The 22,113-nt window shown below is 44.5% G+C and overlaps 1 protein-coding gene across 3 annotated transcripts in view; it reads left to right on the top strand.

Moving 5' to 3' along the window:
• utrn (utrophin) overlaps nucleotides 1-22,113 on the top strand; it is a 180,590-nt gene that overhangs the window by 43,128 nt on the left and 115,349 nt on the right. For all 3 annotated transcript variants that reach the window (XM_053643180.1, XM_053643182.1, XM_053643181.1), the window contains exons 19-41: nucleotides 3,395-3,482; nucleotides 3,860-4,107; nucleotides 4,514-4,694; nucleotides 6,598-6,725; nucleotides 8,333-8,473; nucleotides 9,293-9,406; nucleotides 10,428-10,583; nucleotides 10,747-10,917; nucleotides 11,880-12,059; nucleotides 15,562-15,696; nucleotides 15,914-16,063; nucleotides 16,186-16,347; nucleotides 16,435-16,566; nucleotides 16,892-17,065; nucleotides 17,315-17,470; nucleotides 17,609-17,779; nucleotides 17,866-18,045; nucleotides 18,455-18,583; nucleotides 18,665-18,835; nucleotides 19,207-19,386; nucleotides 19,721-19,846; nucleotides 20,085-20,288; nucleotides 21,465-21,637. In XM_053643180.1, the coding sequence (XP_053499155.1) occupies nucleotides 3,395-3,482; nucleotides 3,860-4,107; nucleotides 4,514-4,694; nucleotides 6,598-6,725; nucleotides 8,333-8,473; nucleotides 9,293-9,406; nucleotides 10,428-10,583; nucleotides 10,747-10,917; nucleotides 11,880-12,059; nucleotides 15,562-15,696; nucleotides 15,914-16,063; nucleotides 16,186-16,347; nucleotides 16,435-16,566; nucleotides 16,892-17,065; nucleotides 17,315-17,470; nucleotides 17,609-17,779; nucleotides 17,866-18,045; nucleotides 18,455-18,583; nucleotides 18,665-18,835; nucleotides 19,207-19,386; nucleotides 19,721-19,846; nucleotides 20,085-20,288; nucleotides 21,465-21,637 (3,650 nt within the window). The remainder of the gene's footprint in view (nucleotides 1-3,394; nucleotides 3,483-3,859; nucleotides 4,108-4,513; nucleotides 4,695-6,597; nucleotides 6,726-8,332; nucleotides 8,474-9,292; nucleotides 9,407-10,427; nucleotides 10,584-10,746; nucleotides 10,918-11,879; nucleotides 12,060-15,561; nucleotides 15,697-15,913; nucleotides 16,064-16,185; nucleotides 16,348-16,434; nucleotides 16,567-16,891; nucleotides 17,066-17,314; nucleotides 17,471-17,608; nucleotides 17,780-17,865; nucleotides 18,046-18,454; nucleotides 18,584-18,664; nucleotides 18,836-19,206; nucleotides 19,387-19,720; nucleotides 19,847-20,084; nucleotides 20,289-21,464; nucleotides 21,638-22,113) is intronic.

Below are 22,113 nucleotides of genomic sequence, written 5' to 3' on the forward strand. Positions count from 1 at the left end.
TTGGCTCAGTGAGAGCGTGCCACAGCTGATGATTGGCTCAGTGAGAGCGTGCCACAGCTGATGATTGGCTCAGTGAGAGCGTGCCACAGCTGATGATTGGCTCAGTGAGAGCGTGCCACAGCTGATGATTGGCTCAGTGAGAGTGCCGCCGCTGCTGATGATTGGCTCAGTGAGAGTGCGCCACTGCTGCTGATTGGCTCAGTGAGAGCGCCGCTACTCATGATTGGCTCAGTGAGAGCGCACCACAGCTGATGATTGGCTCAGTGAGAGCGCGGCCGCCGCTGCTATGATTGGCTCAGTGAGAGCGCTGCCACCGCTGCTGATGATTGGCTCAGTGAGAGCGCGCCACAGCTGATGATTGGCTCAGTGAGAGCGCTGCCGCCGCTGCTGATGATTGGCTCAGTGAGAGCGCGGCCGCCGCTGCTATGATTGGCTCAGTGAGAGCGCTGCCGCCGCTGCTGATGATTGGCTCAGTGAGAGCGCGCCACAGCTGATGATTGGCTCAGTGAGAGCGCTGCCGCCGCTGCTGATGATTGGCTCAGTGAGAGCGCGCCACAGCTGATGACTGGCTCAGTGAGAGCGCGCCGCTGCTGATGATTGGCTCAGTGAGAGCGCGCCACAGCTGATGATTGGCTCAGTGAGAGAGCGCCACTGCTGATGATTGGCTCAGTGAGAGCGCCACTGCTGATGATTGGCTCAGTGAGAGCGCCACTGCTGATGATCGGCTCAGTGAGAGCGCGCCACAGCTGATGATTGGCTCAGTGAGAGCGCGGCCGCCACAGCTGATGATTGGCTCAGTGAGAGCGCGGCCGCCGCTGCTGATGATTGGCTCAGTGAGAGCGCGCCACAGCTGATGATTGGCTCAGTGAGAGCGCACCACAGCTGATGATTGGCTCAGTGAGAGCGCCGCTGCTGATGATTGGCTCAGTGAGAATGCCGCCGCTGATGATGATTGGCTCAGTGAGAGTGCGCCACAGCTGATGATTGGCTCAGTGAGAGCGCGCCACAGCTGATGATTGGCTCAGTGAGAGCGCCGCTGCCGATGATTGGCTCAGTGAGAGCGCGCCACTGCTGATGATTGGCTCAGTGAGAGCGCACCACAGCTGATGATTGGCTCAGTGAGAGTGCCGCCGCTGCTGATGATTGGCTCAGTGAGAGCGTGCCACAGCTGATGATTGGCTCAGTGAGAGCGTGCCACAGCTGATGATTGGCTCAGTGAGAGCGTGCCACAGCTGATGATTGGCTCAGTGAGAGTGCCGCCGCTGCTGATGATTGGCTCAGTGAGAGTGCGCCACTGCTGCTGCTGATTGGCTCAGTGAGAGCGCCGCTACTCATGATTGGCTCAGTGAGAGCGCACCACAGCTGATGATTGGCTCAGTGAGAGCGCGGCCGCCGCTGCTATGATTGGCTCAGTGAGAGCGCTGCCGCCGCTGCTGATGATTGGCTCAGTGAGAGCGCACCACAGCTGATGATTGGCTCAGTGAGAGCGCTGCCGCCACTGCTGCTGATTGGCTCAGTGAGAGCGCCACTGCTGCTGATTGGCTCAGTGAGAGCGCCACTGCTGCTGATTGGCTCAGTGAGAGTGCCGCCGCTGCTGATGATTGGCTCAGTGAGAGCGTGCCACAGCTGATGATTGGCTCAGTGAGAGCGTGCCACAGCTGATGATGATTGGCTCAGTGAGAGCGTGCCACAGCTGATGATTGGCTCAGTGAGAGCGTGCCACAGCTGATGATTGGCTCAGTGAGAGCGTGCCACAGCTGATGATTGGCTCAGTGAGAGCGTGCCACAGCTGATGATTGGCTCAGTGAGAGTGCCGCCACAGCTGATGATTGGCTCAGTGAGAGAGCGCCACTGCTGCTGATGATTGGCTCAGTGAGAGCGCGGCCGCCGCTGCTATGATTGGCTCAGTGAGAGCGCTGCCGCCGCTGCTGATGATTGGCTCAGTGAGAGCGCGCCACAGCTGATGATTGGCTCAGTGAGAGCGCTGCCGCCGCTGCTGATGATTGGCTCAGTGAGAGCGCGCCACAGCTGATGACTGGCTCAGTGAGAGCGCGCCGCTGCTGATGATTGGCTCAGTGAGAGCGCGCCACAGCTGATGATTGGCTCAGTGAGAGAGCGCCACTGCTGATGATTGGCTCAGTGAGAGCGCCACTGCTGATGATTGGCTCAGTTAGAGTGCGCCACTGCTGCTGATTGGCTCAGTGAGAGCGCCGCTACTCATGATTGGCTCAGTGAGAGCGCACCACAGCTGATGATTGGCTCAGTGAGAGCGCGGCCACCGCTGCTATGATTGGCTCAGTGAGAGCGCTGCCGCCGCTGCTGATGATTGGCTCAGTGAGAGCGCGCCACAGCTGATGATTGGCTCAGTGAGAGCGCTGCCGCCGCTGCTGATGATTGGCTCAGTGAGAGCGCGGCCGCCGCTGCTATGATTGGCTCAGTGAGAGCGCTGCCGCCGCTGCTGATGATTGGCTCAGTGAGAGTGCGCCACAGCTGATGATTGGCTCAGTGAGAGCGCTGCCGCCGCTGCTGATGATTGGCTCAGTGAGAGCGCGGCCGCCGCTGCTATGATTGGCTCAGTGAGAGCGCTGCCGCCGCTGCTGATGATTGGCTCAGTGAGAGTGCGCCACAGCTGATGATTGGCTCAGTGAGAGCGCTGCCGCCGCTGCTGATGATTGGCTCAGTGAGAGCGCGCCACAGCTGATGATTGGCTCAGTGAGAGCGCGCCACAGCTGATGATTGGCTCAGTGAGAGCGCTGCCGCCACTGCTGATGATTGGCTCAGTGAGAGCGCGCCACAGCTGATGACTGGCTCAGTGAGAGCGCGCCGCTGCTGATGATTGGCTCAGTGAGAGCGCGCCACAGCTGATGATTGGCTCAGTGAGAGAGCGCCACTGCTGATGATTGGCTCAGTGAGAGCGCCACTGCTGATGATTGGCTCAGTGAGAGCGCTGCCGCCGCTGCTGATAATTGGCTCAGTGAGAGCGCGCCACAGCTGATGACTGGCTCAGTGAGAGCGCGCCGCTGCTGATGATTGGCTCAGTGAGAGCGCGCCACAGCTGATGATTGGCTCAGTGAGAGCGCGCCACAGCTGATGATTGGCTCAGTGAGAGCGCGCCACAGCTGATGATTGGCTCAGTGAGAGCGCGCCACAGCTGATGATTGGCTCAGTGAGAGCGCTGCCGCCGCTGCTGATGATTGGCTCAGTGAGAGCGCGCCGCTGCTGATGATTGGCTCAGTGAGAGCGCGCCACAGCTAATGATGATTGGCTCAGTGAGAGCGCGCCACAGCTAATGATGATTGGCTCAGTGAGAGCGCTGCTGCTGCTGATTGGCTCAGTGAGAACGCCACTGCTGATTGGTTTAGAGTGTGTAACATGTTTTTGTACATGTTTCCAGGGCCTGGAGGCGGAGCTTACAGAGAAAGAGCAACGAATGAAAGATGTGATGGAGAGAGGAGAGAAGCTGATGGAGCAGTTGGAGAAAGGTAAAGGAATTCTGGGTGGTTTTAAAGTTTCATTCGTCTTTTCTTTTTTGCTGTGTGTGGAAAGATGGACTATTCTTTCTATTCCTTTTGTTTTTTCTTTTTCTTTATTCAATATACTGTCACTTTTTCCTTTGGTACCGTGTTTATTTTTCATTCTGTCTTTCCCTATTTCTTCCTGTCTACTCCCTTTTCTTTCTTTATGATCCTTTATCTGTCTGTCTGTCAGTCTGTCTGTCTTTCTGTTGTTCTATCTGTCTTTGCATCTCATGATCGATCTTTCTGTCTCACGTTCTTACTGTATCTCTTTCAGTCTGTCTTTTTGTTCTGTCTTTTTTTTTGTTTATAGATATTTATATTAAATCTCTCTCTCTCTGCAGAAGGTTTGTCCTCGTCCCCGGTTCGCTCTGCACTCGTCTCTGCGCAGTTGGACTTTTCTTCCTGTCAGCAGCTCCTTCGGGACGTGCAGGACAGGGCTCGGGTTTCGGAGCGGGCTGTGTCCGTGTCCTCCGAGCTGCAGGTTCTAGACGGAGCCCTGGTGGACGCCGAGGCCTGGCAGAACCGTACGGCGGGACTCGTCACCGACGCCAATCTTTCCGCTCTGCACACGCTCCGAGAAGACTGCCAGGTGAGTGGAATGACCCGAGGGCCGAGCCGGGCCTGTGATTCGGCCTCGGTTCACTTTCATTTTATTATCCATGCACTGCATGTCCTGATGAAGGAGCAGATCGAGTCGTATTAGACTCCTGGTGTAATCAGTAGTAATAGCTGTGTATATACGTGTTTTGTGTACTTATACTGAAGTGCTGGTCCTGAGCCAGTTACTCAGTACGCTGTTCAAACCCTGGCATTAGCTGTAACGGTGTTCGGAGAAGCTTTTTCCACACAGTCATTACGGAATAATGTCATCTGTCATGAACGTGATTATAGTACAGAATTCTTCGTTTCTGTGTGTGTGTGCGTGTGTGTGTGTGTGCGTGTGTGTGTGTGTGTGTGTGTGCGTGTGTGTGTGTGTGCGTGTGTGTGTGCTCCAGGCTCAGCTGGCAGGACTCCTGGGTCTGAGCACTCGCCTTCAGGAGCTCCGTGTCCTGGTTGTGTCTCTGGCCGCAGAGTCCGCTGTCCCTGCTGACATCCAGAGCAGCGTGAGCGACCTGGCTTCACGATACGACTCGACCCTTCAACTACTCACGTCACGAGAGCAGGAGATTAACGCTGGTAATCATAACGATCTTGACGCACTGATGATGATGATGATGATGATGCGTGGATTCCAGTCTTGGGTTTTCCTGTATTATTTGGACTATAGTAACTGTAGTTCTACCAATAATATACAGTATGTTGCTTTATAATTTAATTGCATTAAAGTAATAGTGATTGGAAGAACGATTTATTCCCGGACTCCGCAGTCGTGGATTTGAAACCCGGGGAAACGCTGGCACGACTTTTAAAGTAACGAAGGCTTGACCGAGGAACGGTTGCTAAACAGGGAATGGACGGCCAGGAAAAAAGGCAGCGCTAGAGACGGTCAAAGCGATTTACAACTGAGTCGAGAGTCATCTCCAGACGGTTCACACGGGACTCCTTTGAATTTGCGTCGACTGCTAAAACAAAAAACAAAAAAAACCCTCCCGTTTCGGCCATAAGTAACTTGTTTTCCCCTCTTCTGTTTCAGTCTCGCTCTGTTGTCTTTCACTTTTCCTCCACCTTACGCTTTCACCAATGAACTACTGCTTCACCAGTGATTTACGTGGCGCGTAATTGAAACAAACAAATGGGAAAGGAACAAGGGGTGGGGGGTGGGGTGGGGTGGGATGGGGGGGGGGGAGAAAGTTGTCCAAGAGAGTGGAAAAAGAGCAAGAGGAAAACAAAGAGAAACAGAGAGAGGCGTCAAATTTCTAATGAAAGACCTTTTTTAAAACAAAATAATAATTGTTTTGGGACCAGAATTTCTCTCTTACCTCAGATACGTTTAGAAAGCTTCTTTTTTTTTTTTTTGTATTTATTTGTATTATGTATTAACTGAGATGTACACAAGTTTTGATAAAGGCGTTAAAATCATGATTTTATTAATTGAATTAAAAAAAATTATATGTAAGTAATAATAATTTAAAAAAAAATCATCATTGAGCTGGTGTGAGGTGTTTATTCCTCTTATACCACAGCAATTTGCGAAGAATTAACACACTTTTTTTTTATTTTTTTTTATTTTTTTTTTTATTTAAAGTTTATTTATGAAAGAATGACTCAACTTTTGCCCAGCATTGAATATATTTGTGAGGTCACACTCCACAGTAGTGGTTAATAACCATCATGTGCAAGTAGACACTCTGGGCTTTAAAAATTTGCAGTTTTTCACAAGTTTTTACTTAGCCTACTCGGTTTAAATGTTCAGTTTATCGTGGCAGTCGTATACTGTGTTTTACTATCAATAAAGCTTTAGTCGTGCTGTATGATCTCTGTACCCGTATTATAGTGGAGACGTGTGAATTGTTTGCCCAGCAGCGGGCTCACACCCCTCACGTTTCCCTTCGCCCTGCTCACCAGCAGCTAAACACGGAGTCACGATACTCTACACACAGAAACCCAACAGCGTCCTGACTCATCTTATAACAGACTCACGGTGATAAAAGAATTCATTTGTTTATACTGATTGAAAATGTCCGATAAGTCGATTTCCATTCCACCGGCGGATCTGTTGTGCCAGAGTTAGCTAGATGGCTAATTTGCATCAAAGTATGTGCTGAGTGAAATGGGTTTGGCGTGAACCTCTTACTAAGATGATCTTTTTTTTTAAGATCAATTTTACATCAAGTATTAAAAAGTATGCTTAATAAATATTGTTAATTGCAGTATTTTGTCTGTATGTTGCTGTATTGACCACTCCAGTGCGCGCGCGCACACACACACACACACACACACAGAAAACACAATCTGCCAAATTCACACACACAGACAAAACAAAAAGCCCAGCACTGACACCCCCCCTCGGCCAAAATGTGTCATTACACCCCAGTCCTGTGTATTCTTGCATGATTTCTAACACAATCTCTCCATTTTGTTTATTTATTTATTTTTTCCCTTTTGCTTTAATATATTCCTTTTTTTCTCTCTCTCTCAGCTCTGGCTAGACTACAGCAGGTCGAGAAAAGCGCTGACGTTCGGGCCGAACTCGAGTCCAGACTTTTGGCTCTCGCTGCTGACATCATAGACATGCCATCCACCGAGAAGGCTGTGGACAAAGCTCAGGTGTGTGTGTGCGTGTGGGTTTTTTTCCTTGTGGATACCAACAATTACAAGGTTTTATGTATTAAAGAACATTATGTATACTTTTTATAGTTACATTTATTGAGCTGAAACAAGTTCATTCCTGTTATCAGTTCAGGTGTAAACTGTTGTTCCCGCACCAGCCTCCTCCCCCACCCCCCCACCCCTTTTCTAGAAGTTAATAAGACACAAAAAAATTTAAAAAGGCAAAAAACCCAAAGTGTAAACTCTTCTGCTTTACCTCAGACTGTTACAAAGCACTGACACTGGAGACTCCTTCCATAAATGTTTAATAAAAACAATTACCATATCAACAGTAACACACTTTTTTTAAATCAATTTCTAAATATGTGTAGATAATTAATCACCGCCTTCTGACCAATCAGATTCAAGAATTCAAAAGCGCTGTGGGATAATTGCATGTAGAAATAATGCTAATAATATTAATGAGTCTGCAAACGCAGGTGATGACATGGCACACTTTCAGAACAGCACTTTATTTTATACAAGTTTTTATCTTTGTGTCTGAGATGGAGTTAGTGTACAACATGTGATTCGGGAGTTTCCCCTCTCAGTTCTAAGTGTAGATCTTTCCACAGAATCGAATCTAAAAATACCACAGTTAAAGCTCCAGGCGTGCTAAAGTCACAAACGCTTTCTAATGTCAGTCTCGTGGCCACAACCTGCTGTGTAATTACCGATTGCGCTGACGGAGCAGCTCTTCTTTTTATGTAAAGATCATCAAAACCCTGTGATCATGCTCGAGGCTGTAGCTGAGACGCTTGCACATGACCGCCTTCGCGAGCTTTCGAGCTCGCATACTCCACATGCTCCAGTACTGCAGGTGGCGCCGTTTAAACAAAAAAAAAATCAAAATAATTTCCACGACTGCAGGAAGAACTTAGTTTTGAATAAACTGTAGTGGAGCATGAGTTGTCGGACACGCCAGTAGTTGAAACTCTAGGAGTTGTTCGTGTCACTACGGTTACGCCTTGTGGGCGTGTACCGTACGTCCAGTGTTTTTAGTTCCTGGGAGGAAAATTAGTTGCCAAAATGTAGCCTACAGCACACAATTCACTACAGTATACACTTGATTTGTCTTTAAATGTATTTATATTAAAAAAAATGTGTACAAATGTGTCATTGGTTTGCTTTGTTAGAAGTTTAGCGGCAACTAGACTAACCATGTGCACTTATCTATATATCTGTACGTCTTATTCTACATAAGCAGTTAAATACAAATCAATTAACGCGCTAATCTATGTGAAAACTGGTCATTTTATTTTGCAGGTTACATGCCAGGATTTGTGTTCGCTGTCTTAGCAGATTAGCAGCTAATAGCTAACTTTGGTAGAAACACTCTCCGTAGATACCAGTGATCTCTGCTGCTTCCTTCAAAGATTGTTTTCATGTGAAAAATGAGAAAATGCAGCTATTAGTAGTTTTTTTTTTTTTCCCCTCCCCTCCCAAGTGATACATAGGAGATAATTGCAGACATCAGTTATATTAGTTGATGCAATGCATTGTGGGTAGTGTATATATAAATAGAGCAGATGGCTGATGGGTTTATTCCTCCATGCTCTCTGTAGGCTCTGTGTGCAGAGATCGAGCAGCAGCAGCAGGCCGTATCGGACCCACACGAACTCCAGCGCTGGACTCAACTTTCCGCTACAGCCACAGACCAGCTCGGCATGCTGCAGTGCATTCTGGGTAGCATGAAGGACTCACAGGTTGGTCTATTTCTTACTTGGTTACTTTTCTAACAGTTTTGGGGGGGGGGCGTTGATAAATTGTTGCCGTATGGCAACAATGTGCAATGGTAGAAAGTAGTCAAAAATGACCAATTCCAATTACTGCTTTTTCCAGTTGCAGTGGGGTTTTTTGCCACTTAGTAATCACGTAGAAGTTATATCTTCTGGAAAGGAATTACAGTTGTAATTCTTTCTCTTTAAACATAATATTTAGAAAATAAGTTGCTATTGCAAAGTGTCTGAAATGACGGCAGTTTTTCTTACTTTGAATGTGAAATAAATGTAAATGTTCTATTAGAGAAGCCTGTTTTGTCTATTTTGCTATGAAGGCCTGTTTCAATTCATGAGTGCATATGACAGTTCCATTTGCTCAAGTACATTTTATCATCTCAGATAGTGTTTACATTTTTTCCCTTTAAGTAGTTTTGCCAAAATATCTAAAAGTTTCGATTTTGGATTTATTTATTTTTTTTAATCAGATGTTGAGAGTCCTTTGATGATGAAAACAGCACTTCCTGGTCATGTGACATTTTTTAAAAAATGTCAGTCCTCTTTTTCCAGTTAAATGGGAAAAATCATAGTTTTGTATTATTGCCTATCAAAAAAATTGGAGATAAATGAATTGTCGCCACATGCGTTAAAGGGTTAATCGATATTTATTATGCCCAACCTGTAATCAGTGAACTGAATTGTGAAACTGAAGCACTAAAACTTTTTATTTAAATTTTTTTTTATAATTAATGTGATCATTTCAAGGTTTGGAGGTTTTGTTATTGTTCTGCAACGTTTTGTGCGCAGGTCCGGGGTGAGGAAGTGAGCCGCTGGCTGGACGCCGTGCAGGAGCTGCTGTCAGAGGACTCCAGCTCTCATGACCATGCCGATAAACTACAGGAACAGCTTAACCAGTGCAAGGTCAGAGGCCACACCGCTCCGAATCAATACTTTTTTTTTTTTTTTTAAATTTACGTTTGTTGTGCTGACGACATAGCTTGAAATAACAAGATTACAAAATATTGAGACGATTAAAAAAAAAAAGCCAAAATGTTTTGAAATACGATAATAACTCAAAATGAATGTGGCAAGCAGCATTTTCTTTATATGCGTAACTGGGTCATTTGTGTGAGGCTTACTCTGAAGATGACGTCTGCCAAATTTGGTGGTGATCGGACAAAATTTGTAGGAGAAGTAGCGTAAAAGCAGTTTTGACAAAATCCAAGATGGCGGAAAATCCGTTTAAGCAGAAATTGACGTCATAGGGTGCGTTTAATGCCTCTTGACCCAGGGATGCCAGGCTATTAAATTTTGGACACACGGTTCAAAAACTATGACCATAAGTGTAGTTCCCTAAAATTAGGTCCAGATTTTATCCCTTGGGAGCAGTTGGTCCAAATTTGTTCAGAATATTCCTTAGACCCTCCCCAACCAGTGCGCCAAATTTCACAACTTTTTTACCAGACAGTTCTATGGGCTGTCACAGACACCCTAGCCAGAAGAAGAAGAAAGGGTAGAATAACAATAGGGTGTCTACATGCCTTTGGTGCTTGGACCCCTAATAAGAACATATCTTAAAAGAACAGGATAACTCGATATAACTACGATCTTACAAGAACGAGAGAGCTTAAAATAACGATATATCTTCAAAAAATGAGATAACGGATCAAAATAAATTATCTTGAAACAAGAAAATAAATCAAAATAAAATGTATCTTGAAATAGCAAGGCATTAAGTCAAGCTGTACTAAGATGTTAAGTTGTAACAGTCGTGTATGAGATGTTACAACTTAACAGTCACATAGCACTTCTACTTGTGGATCAGGGCTTCTGTAAATCTTTTAACTCCATATAATTTATGGCTTGTTTGACTCGGCTCCGAAGTGCCATTTTATTGCTATTTTAAATCTGCTGAATTTGTACTTCCTTGTCTTTCGGTTAGGAGTACGTAGGGGAGATGGAGGCGGTGGAGTCGTCTCTGAAACAGGCAGCCGTGTCTGTAGCTGCCGTGCAGCAGAGCGCAGTACCAAGTTTGGCCACATGGGGGCTGAAGGAGCTGGAAGAGAAACAGGGACGCTGGGATGTGCTGAGCAAACAGGTGAGGAAGGAAAGGACTGGGAATTTATACTGTATTTCTCACAAGTGAGAAAGTTTAGTGGAAAGTCTGACCAAAAGTAGAATGTTTTATTCTTAATTAACAGTGCTTGTGTAAATGTGTGTGTGTGTGTGTGTGTGTGTGTGTGTGTGTGTGTGGGGTGCAGTTGCAGCAGCAGCAAGAGCGCGTGACTGAGAGTCAGGAGAAAGTGTTGAACTTGAAGAAGGACTTGGCGGAGATGCAGGAGTGGATGGCTCAGGTGGATGAGGAGTTCCTCATGAGAGATTTTGAGTACAAGAGTCCTGAGGAGCTTGAGGAGGCTCTACAGGAGATGAAGGTACACGAAGACAACACAACCACCACACACTTTCTGAAGTTTTTAATCAGTCGAGCTGGGAAGATTGAGCAAAAATATTCTTGCGTCGTTCATGAATATACACACTACCAGTCAAAAGTTTGTGGACACTTGACTGAAAAGTTTCTCACGCTCTTAAAAAGCTTTTGATCTGAAGGTGTATGATTGTGTGAAATCGGTGTTGTAGACAAAAATATAATCGTGCTGACGTATTCATTTCTTTCATTAGAAAACTAACATTTTATTTACAAAAAAATATTTTTTTTTTAAACGGACGACTTGGAGAGAAATATTACAAAAAGTAGCCAATAAGAGTCCAGCGTCGTTGTGAACTCCTTTAATACTGTTTAAAAAGCATTTCGGGGAAATTCCTCAAGAAATCGGGTCAGAAAACGCCAAGAATACATTTCTGGAAAATTCTAGGCAAAAAGGGCGTCTACTTTGAAGATGCTGAAATACTAAATTATTCTGATTTATATATGATATATATAATTACTAAATTATATTGATTTTTTTCTTATTAAAACATAATTCCAACAGTTCCATTTGTGTTACTCCAGAGTTTTGATGACTTTATTATTATTATTATTATTATTATTATTATTATTATTATTCTAAAATGTGGAGGAAAAAAATAATGATAAAGTATGAGTGTGTGTAAACTTTTGACTGAGAGTGTGTGTATAAGGAATAAAGTGCTTGGGGGCGTGCTGTTATAGGAACATAATCCACGGTGGGGTGGTGTAATGCAGCCTGTTGTGGAATGGAGTTACTGTTGGTTAATTTCATACACCAGCACAGCCCACAGTCTTTTATTCCTCTTATATCAGAAAAATTTGCAAATGATGACATGTACATGTGTCAGTTCATGTCAGTTCTTAAAGTAACACGTGACATAGCGTACTGTATTTGTGCTCAATTTCGTGTGTGTGTGTGTGTGGAAGAGGGCTAAAGAGGACGTGCTACAGAAGGAGGTACGGGTGAAGATTTTGAAGGACAACATTAACGTGTTGACAAGTAAAGCGCCCCCCGGTGGTCAGGATCTGAGCAGCGAGTTAGCCGAGGTGCTGCAGAACTACCACAAACTGTGTGACCGCTTCAAGAGCAAGTGCCACACGCTGGAGGTAACGCACGCGCACGCTGAAATACCGGCTGTCTAGTGTAATAGCAGGGTTATAACATTGTGTACTATAATATAATATAATAGCAGGGATATAACGTCGTGTAGTATAATATAATAGCAGGGATGTAATGTCGTGTAGTATAATATAATAGCAGGCATATAACGTCGTGTAGTATAATATAATAGCAGGGATGTAACGTCGTGTAGTGTAATATAATAGCAGGGCTGTAACGTCGTGTAGTGTAATATAATAGCAGGGATGTAACGTCGTGTAGTATAATATAATAGCAGGGATGTAACGTCGTGTAGTGTAATATAATAGCAGGGATATAACGTCGTGTAGTGTAATATAATAGCAGGGATGTAATGTCATGTAGTATAATATAATAGCGGGGTTATAACGGCGTGTAGTATAATATAATAGCAGGGATGTAACGTCGTGTAGTGTAATATAATAGCAGGGATGTAACGTCGTGTAGTGTAATATAATAGCAGGGATGTAACGTCGTGTAGTATAATATAATAGCAGGGATGTAACGTCGTGTAGTATAATATAATAGCAGGGATGTAACGTCGTGTAGTGTAATATAATAGCAGGGATATAACGTCGTGTAGTGTAATATAATAGCAGGGATGTAATGTCATGTAGTATAATATAATAGCGGGGTTATAACGGCGTGTAGTATAATATAATAGCAGGGATGTAACGTCGTGTAGTGTAATATAATAGCAGGGATGTAACGTCGTGTAGTGTAATATAATAGCAGGGATGTAACGTCGTGTAGTGTAATATAATAGCAGGGATATAACGTCGTGTAGTGTAATATAATAGCAGGGATGTAACGTCGTGTAGTATAATATAATAGCAGGGATGTAACGTCGTGTAGTGTAATATAATAGCAGGGATGTAACGTCGTGTAGTGTAATATAATAGCAGGGATGTAACGTCGTGTAGTGTAATATAATAGCAGGGATGTAACGTCGTGTAGTATAATATAATAGCAGGGATGTAACGTCATGTAGTATAATATAATAGCGGGGTTATAACGGCGTGTAGTATAATATAATAGCAGGGATGTAACGTCGTGTAGTGTAATATAATAGCAGGGATGTAATGTCATGTAGTATAATATAATAGCGGGGTTATAACGGCGTGTAGTGTAATATAATAGCAGGGATGTAACGTCGTGTAGTATAATATAATATCAGGGATGTAACGTCGTGTAGTGTAATATAATAGCAGGGATGTAATGTCATGTAGTATAATATAATAGCGGGGTTATAACGGCGTGTAGTGTAATATAATAGCAGGGATGTAACGTCGTGTAGTGTAATATAATAGCAGGGATGTAACGTCGTGTAGTGTAATATAATAGCAGGGATGTAACGTCGTGTAGTGTAATATAATAGCAGGGATGTAACGTCGTGTAGTGTAATATAATAGCAGGGATGTAACGTCGTGTAGTGTAATATAATAGCAGGGATGTAACGTCGTGTAGTGTAATATAATAGCAGGGATGTAACGTCGTGTAGTATAATATAATAGCAGGGATGTAATGTCATGTAGTATAATATAATAGCGGGGTTATAACGGCGTGTAGTATAATATAATAGCAGGGATGTAACGTCGTGTAGTGTAATATAATAGCAGGGATGTAATGTCATGTAGTATAATATAATAGCGGGGTTATAACGGCGTGTAGTGTAATATAATAGCAGGGATGTAACGTCGTGTAGTGTAATATAATAGCAGGGATGTAACGTCGTGAAGTGTAATATAATAGCAGGGATATAACGTCGTGTAGTGTAATATAATAGCAGGGATGTAACGTCGTGTAGTATAATATAATATCAGGGATGTAACGTCGTGTAGTGTAATATAATAGCAGGGATGTAATGTCATGTAGTATAATATAATAGCGGGGTTATAACGGCGTGTAGTGTAATATAATAGCAGGGATGTAACGTCGTGTAGTATAATATAATATCAGGGATGTAACGTCGTGTAGTGTAATATAATAGCAGGGATGTAATGTCATGTAGTATAATATAATAGCAGGGATGTAACGTCGTGTAGTATAATATAATAGCAGGCATATAACGTCGTGTAGTGTAATATAATAGCAGGGATGTAACGTCGTGTAGTGTAATATAATAGCAGGGCTGTAACGTCGTGTAGTGTAATATAATAGCAGGGATATAACGTCGTGTAGTATAATATAATAGCAGGGATGTAACGTCGTGTAGTGTAATATAATAGCAGGGCTGTAACGTCGTGTAGTGTAATATAATAGCAGGGATATAACGTCGTGTAGTATAATATAATAGCAGGGATGTAACGTCGTGAAGTGTAATATAATAGCAGGGATATAACGTCGTGTAGTGTAATATAATAGCAGGGATGTAACGTCGTGTAGTATAATATAATAGCAGGGCTGTAACGTCGTGTAGTATAATATAATAGCAGGGATATAACGTCGTGTAGTATAATATAATAGCAGGGATGTAACGTCGTGAAGTGTAATATAATAGCAGGGATATAACGTCGTGTAGTGTAATATAATAGCAGGGATGTAACGTCGTGTAGTATAATATAATAGCAGGGATTTAACGTCGTGTAGTGTAATATAATAGCAGGGATGTAACGTCGTGTAGTGTAATATAATAGCAGGGATGTAACGTCGTGTAGTGTAATATAATAGCAGGGATGTAACGTCGTGTAGTGTAATATAATAGCAGGGATGTAACGTCGTGTAGTGTAATATAATAGCAGGGATGTAACGTCGTGTAGTGTAATATAATAGCAGGGATGTAACGTCGTGTAGTATAATATAATAGCAGGGATGTAATGTCATGTAGTATAATATAATAGCGGGGTTATAACGGCGTGTAGTATAATATAATAGCAGGGATGTAACGTCGTGTAGTGTAATATAATAGCAGGGATGTAATGTCATGTAGTATAATATAATAGCGGGGTTATAACGGCGTGTAGTGTAATATAATAGCAGGGATGTAACGTCGTGTAGTATAATATAATATCAGGGATGTAACGTCGTGTAGTGTAATATAATAGCAGGGATGTAATGTCATGTAGTATAATATAATAGCGGGGTTATAACGGCGTGTAGTGTAATATAATAGCAGGGATGTAACGTCGTGTAGTATAATATAATATCAGGGATGTAACGTCGTGTAGTGTAATATAATAGCAGGGATGTAATGTCATGTAGTATAATATAATAGCGGGGTTATAACGGCGTGCAGTGCAGTAGCGGGGTTGGTTATAACGGCGTGCAGTGCAGTAGCGGGGTTGGTTATAACGGCGTGCAGTGCAGTAGCGGGGTTGGTTATAACGGCGTGCAGCGCAGTAGCGGGGTTGGTTATAACGGCGTGCAGTGCAGTAGCGGGGTTGGTTATAACGGCGTGCAGCGCAATAGCGGGGTTGGTTATGACGTCGTGTAGCATAATAGCAGGGTTATAAGACGTCCGCTGTTCTGTAGGAGGTGTGGTCATGCTGGATGGAGCTGCTGCAGTATCTGGATTTGGAGTCCGGCTGGTTGAACACTTTAGAGGAGAGTCTGCAGGCCACAGAGAAGCTTCCGGAGAACACGGAGTCCATCAGCCAGGCTGTGGAGGTACGCTGATCTCACTGTTTCACTTCCATTACACCACTACAGCATCCACTGTATTTCCCCTCCGTACGACCAGCGTGATTCTTAACAGAGATCCTCGTTAGTCGATTATTTTTAACCCCGTGTGCCCTCTCTCTCTGTCTCTGTCTCTGTCTCTGTGTCTCTCTCTCTCTCTCTCTCTCTCTCTCTCTCTCTCTCTCTCTGTCTGTCTGTCTCTCAGTCTCTGGAGTCGGTTCTTCGTCACCCAGGTGATAACAGGACTCAGATCCGGGAGCTGAGCCAGACTTTGATTGACGGTGGGATTCTGGACGACCTCATCACAGAGAAACTGGACAACTTCAACTCTCGCTATGACAACCTCAACCAGCAGGTGTGTGTGCGTAGATGATGTGACATTCTATTGAACACTTCCTAATATGTTTAATTTCATTAACCTACTTGGCCTGTGAATCAAACACTGGTATTGTGTAATTTGTGTGTGTGTGTGTGTAGGTGGTGGAGCGTCAGGCAGCTCTGGAGCAGCAGTTGGCTACGCTGAAGGAGAACGAGGCGGCATTACACGTACTTCAGGACTCGCTCGCTCAGCTCGATCAGACGCTCACGTCCTACCTCACCGACCGCATAGACGCCTTTCAGATACCACAGGAAGCTCAGGTACACACACAAACACACACACACACACACACACACCTTTTTTAGATCCCGCCCACTTCATCTCTTCCCTCTGACCTTTGCTCTCAGGCGATTCAGGCTGACATCGCAGCTCACGAGGCCTCTCTGGAGGACCTGCGCAGGAGGAACGCAGGGAACGTTCCCGCTCCCGCTTCCGATGGAAAATCGTCACGCGGAGGCACCATGCTGGATCAACTGCAGGTATACACACCCGAGCGGACTTTCTGCCTCGTCCTGGATTTTTTTCCGCATGCTTCCAGGAGACGACGACGTTTCCAGATAGCTCGAGTTTATTTATTATTCCAAAACAGCACTAATTAGCGCGCACAGTTCCAAGTTATTATCATATTACGCTATGTTACAAGTCCTGGTGTAAGTTGTTGCTATAGAAATGCTAGCGGAATCGGGACGAGCACGTCCGTATAAACCTGCGATTCGCCTCGGAGCCGGAACTTCTATAGAAAACACATCTCTGAATTCTGCATTCTGATTGGTCGGAAGGTAAAGTGTTCCCGTTTGTGTACAGAGGAAATTCCGGGAGATCAACACGAAATTCCAGCTCTTCCAGAAACCAGCCAACTTTGAGCAGCGCATGCTGGACTGTAAAAGAGTCCTGGAGAACGCCCGCGCTGAGCTTCCGGTTCTCGACCTTGCTGATACACAGCCGGAGCAGATTCAAACACAGCTCGCCGGTTGCATGGTGAGCACATGCGCGCACACACAAACATGCACACACACACACACACACACACACAAGCCCATGCACACAACCGCACACATCCACAACCCCACACACAACCACACACGCGCATACAACCCCACACACACACACACAACCCCACACACACGTCCACACAGACGTCCACATTACCATATGCAATTCACTACACTGGGTGCTTAGTGACAACTTGGTCACATGCGCTCATGATCCGTGTGTGTGTGGGTGTAGAAGCTGTATAAGATGCTGAGTGAGGTGAAGCTGGAGGTAGAGACGGTGATCAAAACGGGCCGACAGATTGTCCAGAAACAACAGACTGAGAATCCGAAGAGCATGGACGAACAACTCACTGCGCTCAAATTACTATACAACGAACTGGGCGCACAGGTATATGTGTACACACACACACACACACACCCTGACAAATTGCTGCTTGAATCTGCTATATGATGAATTAGAAACAAACTACTATGTACTGCTGACTGAACTTGGTATTAAATGTTTGTGTGTGTGTGTGTGTGTTAGGTGACGGATGGAAAACAAGAGCTGGAGAAAGCTCTGTCTCTGTCTCAGAGACTGCACAAGGACAGCGCCGCTCTGCAGGACTGGATCACGTCCACACACACACAGCTGGAGAAGAAGATCAACACGGGAGACATGCCGGCTGACATCGATGCTGAGATTGCCTGGGCCAATGTGAGTGTGTGTGTGTGTGAGAGAGAGATTAGTTCTGTAAGTGTGGTTTTGTAGCCTTCAGTGCGACTGACGTGTGTGTTGTGCAGGGTCTGCTAAAGGAGAGCGACTGTAAGAAGGCGGATCTGGGTAAGGTGACGGAGAACAGCACCGCCCTGCAGGCCGTAGTGGAGGGCAGCGAGGCTCAGCTTGAGGATCAGCTGTTCGTCCTGAATGAGGGATGGCAACAAGTGCGGACGCTGATGGAGGACTGGCTCAGTGCTGTGCTGGTGTGTGTGTGTGTGTGATCTGTAAATTATTGTCTCATAATCTCTTGTAAATAATTGCCAACGTTTCGAGTATTTTATTTCTGACTTGTGAGGCCATTTTACAAGTTTGAGTTAGAGTGAATAAGACAAGTAAGTCAGAGACAAGAAAAGACAAAGTGAAAATTAATCGAAAAGAGAAACAAGAAGACAAGATAAGAGAGACAGGAGAAAAGAGAAGAGAGAAAACAAGGAGGAAAATGAGACAATATGGGGAAAAGAGATGGAAAAAATATAAGATGAGAAAAGACAAAAGAAATGAGACGAGACGACGAGAGGGGAAAACGAGATAAGACGAGACTGAACTGAATGTAGAAGTCTATACATGAACACACTGCAGGTCATGGACTTATAGGTGTGTGTGGTGTTGCAGAGTCATCAGAGGGAGGTGGAGATGTTTGATGAGAATTTGGCTCACATCAGCACGTGGCTCTATCAGACCGAGATCCGTCTGGACGAGACCGAGAAGCTCCCCACTGCTGAGAGGGAGCGAGTGGTGAAGGTCGGAGACGACGCTCTTTGGAGACACTCTTTCAAGTATTTTCGTGGTATCAGACCCGTCTAAAAAAGTTTTTTCTTTCAGGCCTTGCTGAGTGAACTGGAGGCTATGAGCGCGAGGGTGGACGGCGCCCGGGATCAGGCCGTCATCCTGATGACCGGCAGGGGGCCTGCGTGCCGAGACGTGGTGGAGCCCAAACTGGAAGACCTCAACCGCAACTTCCACAAGGTGGCACAGCACATCAGAACCGCTCAGGTAACACGCGCTCATTTAGGCTTTCGTTACGTCGTAGAAACGCACAAGAACGTTGCGTTAAAACCCGTGATCGTCACACAGCGTGATAAAATAGAGACCGCAATTTGCAGTGTGGGCGGGGCTAGATGTAATACCATGGATTCACGTAATGATGAGACTACCGATGAGAGTGTGGCTCAGTTACAGTCAGATCAATCAAGACGAGGAGAAATGAATGGTAACTTCTTACTAATACTTGGACTCGAATGGCAGACGCTCAACACAAACGGACGTAAAAAAAACACGTGTAAGCGTTGCTATGGTGACGATTTCTGTCTACGGAAGCGTGTCTCCAGTGATTTATTTGCTTTCATGTCGTATGTTGTGCGCAGTGCTCTGTGGGTCTGGAGCGTGATCAAGCGGAGGTGCAGCAGGAGGAAGAGGAGGCGCTGAAGGAACCGACTGCTCCTCCGTGCTCGTCCGACACCCCGCAGGAGTTCGAGGTGGAGTTGCAGGCGGCTCTTAGCGCACTGGAGCGGCAGGAACCCGCGCACTCACCTGATGAGGACAAGGTACATGCACGCACACGGTGTCATGCCACCACTTCGTAACAAGGAGCACCGTTCACTGTTAGTTTTATGTACTTGCAAATTAGGAGCACCTCCTGGCTCAACAAGCCAGTGTTGCATGGTCTCTATTTGCATATAGGAACAGGATTGGTTCTTAATATTATGATGCAATAGCACTAACCTACAGTATCTCATATTAATATTAACTAAGATACTGTACTGTATAAATACAAGATACCGTGTGTTCACACACACACACACTGTGGATGTTTATGAGGTAAACTACATCGCTGCTGGGTTTTGTGTGTGTGTGTGCTCACGTGTGTGTTTGTTTCAGCTGGATGAAGAGAAAGCACGTATTGAGGAGGTCTTGAGGAGAGGAGAAGAGCTGATCCAGTCTGCGTCTGAGGAGAAGAGAGATGAGATACGCCTAAAACTGCAGCTACTACACACTCGCTACAGGGTACACACATGCAAATGCTAAAAAAAAAAAAAAGTACACACTGAGCTCAAATGGAGCCAATCAGCGAAGCCATATTTGGTGTCTGAGGTTTGCTTTATTAGCATACACCTTCTGACAAATCAGAATCAAGGATCCATATCTAATTTGCATGACAATCCACATAATACTGCACTGTATTTCTTCCGTTATTAACAAACCTGTAATCTAGATCGAACTCTTTCTATCTCCTCTTTCTCAGGAGCTGCACATCATCAGAACCCGTCGAGTTGGAGAAGTTTCTTTTGACTCCGCCCCCTCCTCGCGGTCTCTCTCGCCGTCCACCTTCCTCCTGGACGTGAACAAGGTCCTGCTGGCCATGGCCGACAACGAGCTCCTCCTCAACTCGTCGGAGCTCAGCGGAGGCCTGTTTGAAGACTTCTCCAGCCAGGACGACACGCTGAGGGTAACGGCATTAAAAATTAATTCAGTTATTCATTAGTATGGAATTCATTCACAAATCACCAATCCTAACTCAGTGTTCGAAAGTGTATCAAACTACATTTTTATATGTCCTCGTCAGGGTCAGACACAAAGACACACACGCAGAAGTCATGTTCAGGTCTTTCATTTGTTCATTGAATTTTTATTTTATTTATTGTATACACTTATTGGTTGTATAGGGTTAAAGTAGCAGTATATAACTTTAAAAAATATATATATATTTATTGAGGGCACACCTTCAAGTAATCTCTAAGCATGCAGCGCTAATCCCCGATGATCTTCCTGACAGCCTGGCATCTCTTAAATTAATCTCTTAAGACTTTTAATTCATTATTTAGGTTTCCACGGCAACCCAAAGCAGCACAAGAACACCACATTTTAGAGCGGCAGTTCGCAACAAATCTCAGATGTTTTTATCTCTATTTTTTTTTTTTTTTTGTAAATTTTGACTCTTCATTAAATTCAACCAAATTGTGGCCTCGTTTACAAACAGAAGATGTCATTAAACATCATTATCTAGATTAAATATGTGACAGCCAATCACAATTCATGACCACGGTGAACCAAATGAACGAGTTTGCCATTATATGATCAGGGCACAACTCCACAATAGAGAAATTTGCGAAAGGTTCAGAAACACAGAGAACTCTTGTTTAAGCATATTAAGTTCTCTTTTGACTTAATAATCCTGGAAAACGACAAACCGCAGCTTTAAAAATTCACCATCGACTAATTTGAAGCGAATGGTTTAATAAAAACAAAAACAAAAAATGGAGCTTAAGCTTCGATTTATAGTTTTTGATTCGGTAAGTGGCTACATTTATTCTTGAGATCATCTGCTCAACTGAACTGAATATCTTAACCAACAAATTTTTTTTTTTTTTTTTTTTTTTAGTTTGAGGACCGCTGTTTAGAGTATTAGGTTCTCCTGACTCCTGCTACTTTGATTCTTAACAAAAAAAAAAAAATTACATACTGCAGCTTTAAAATTCCCCATGTGCTAAATTGAAATGAACAGTGTTATGATGTTATGAAATCACAGCATCATCATAGATGGATAGATAGATAGATAGATAGATAGATAGATTTATCTTTAAGGTTGAATGATACACACCGTCCCCTCTCTCTTTCTGTGTAGAACATAAAGGAGAGTTTGGAGCGCGTCGGTGAGCAGGTCACCACGTTAAATGAGCGTCAGCCTGACGTGATCCAGGATGCCTCCAGGCAGGAAGTGGAGCAGATTGGTGACGCGCTGACTCAGCTGAATGCCGAGTGGGACAGAGTGAACCGCATGTACGTCCAGCGAAAAGGGTGAGGCGACCTTTCCAGTTACTCATCTGGCAGATGCTTTTATCCAACGTGCCTCACAGACGAGCTGCTGAGCATATAAATGTTCAAGATCTTGTTCAAGAACCTAGCAGCTGGGCGGTACCGTGATTCGAACTCGCAACCTTCCTATTAGAAGTCCCAAGCTCATATTTTTACACAACATGTAAAAAAAAGAAAAAAAGAAAAGGGAATAAAAAGAAAGAAGAAAAAGGAGATATATATATATATACACACACACACACACACACACACATATATTATATATATAATATGTGTGTGTGTGTGTGTGTATATATATTATATATATATATATATATATAATGTGTGTGTGTGTGTGTGTGTGTGTGTGTGTGTGTGTTTCTGATTATCTGGGCGGCCATTTTGGACGAATTACATCACGCTGCTGCGTCCTAAAGCACGTCTACGTGACGTCACCGGTGTGAGACACCGATGTTTAC

Source organism: Ictalurus furcatus, chromosome 15 (genome assembly GCF_023375685.1).
Source record: "Ictalurus furcatus strain D&B chromosome 15, Billie_1.0, whole genome shotgun sequence".
Taxonomy (NCBI): Eukaryota; Metazoa; Chordata; class Actinopteri; order Siluriformes; family Ictaluridae; genus Ictalurus; species Ictalurus furcatus.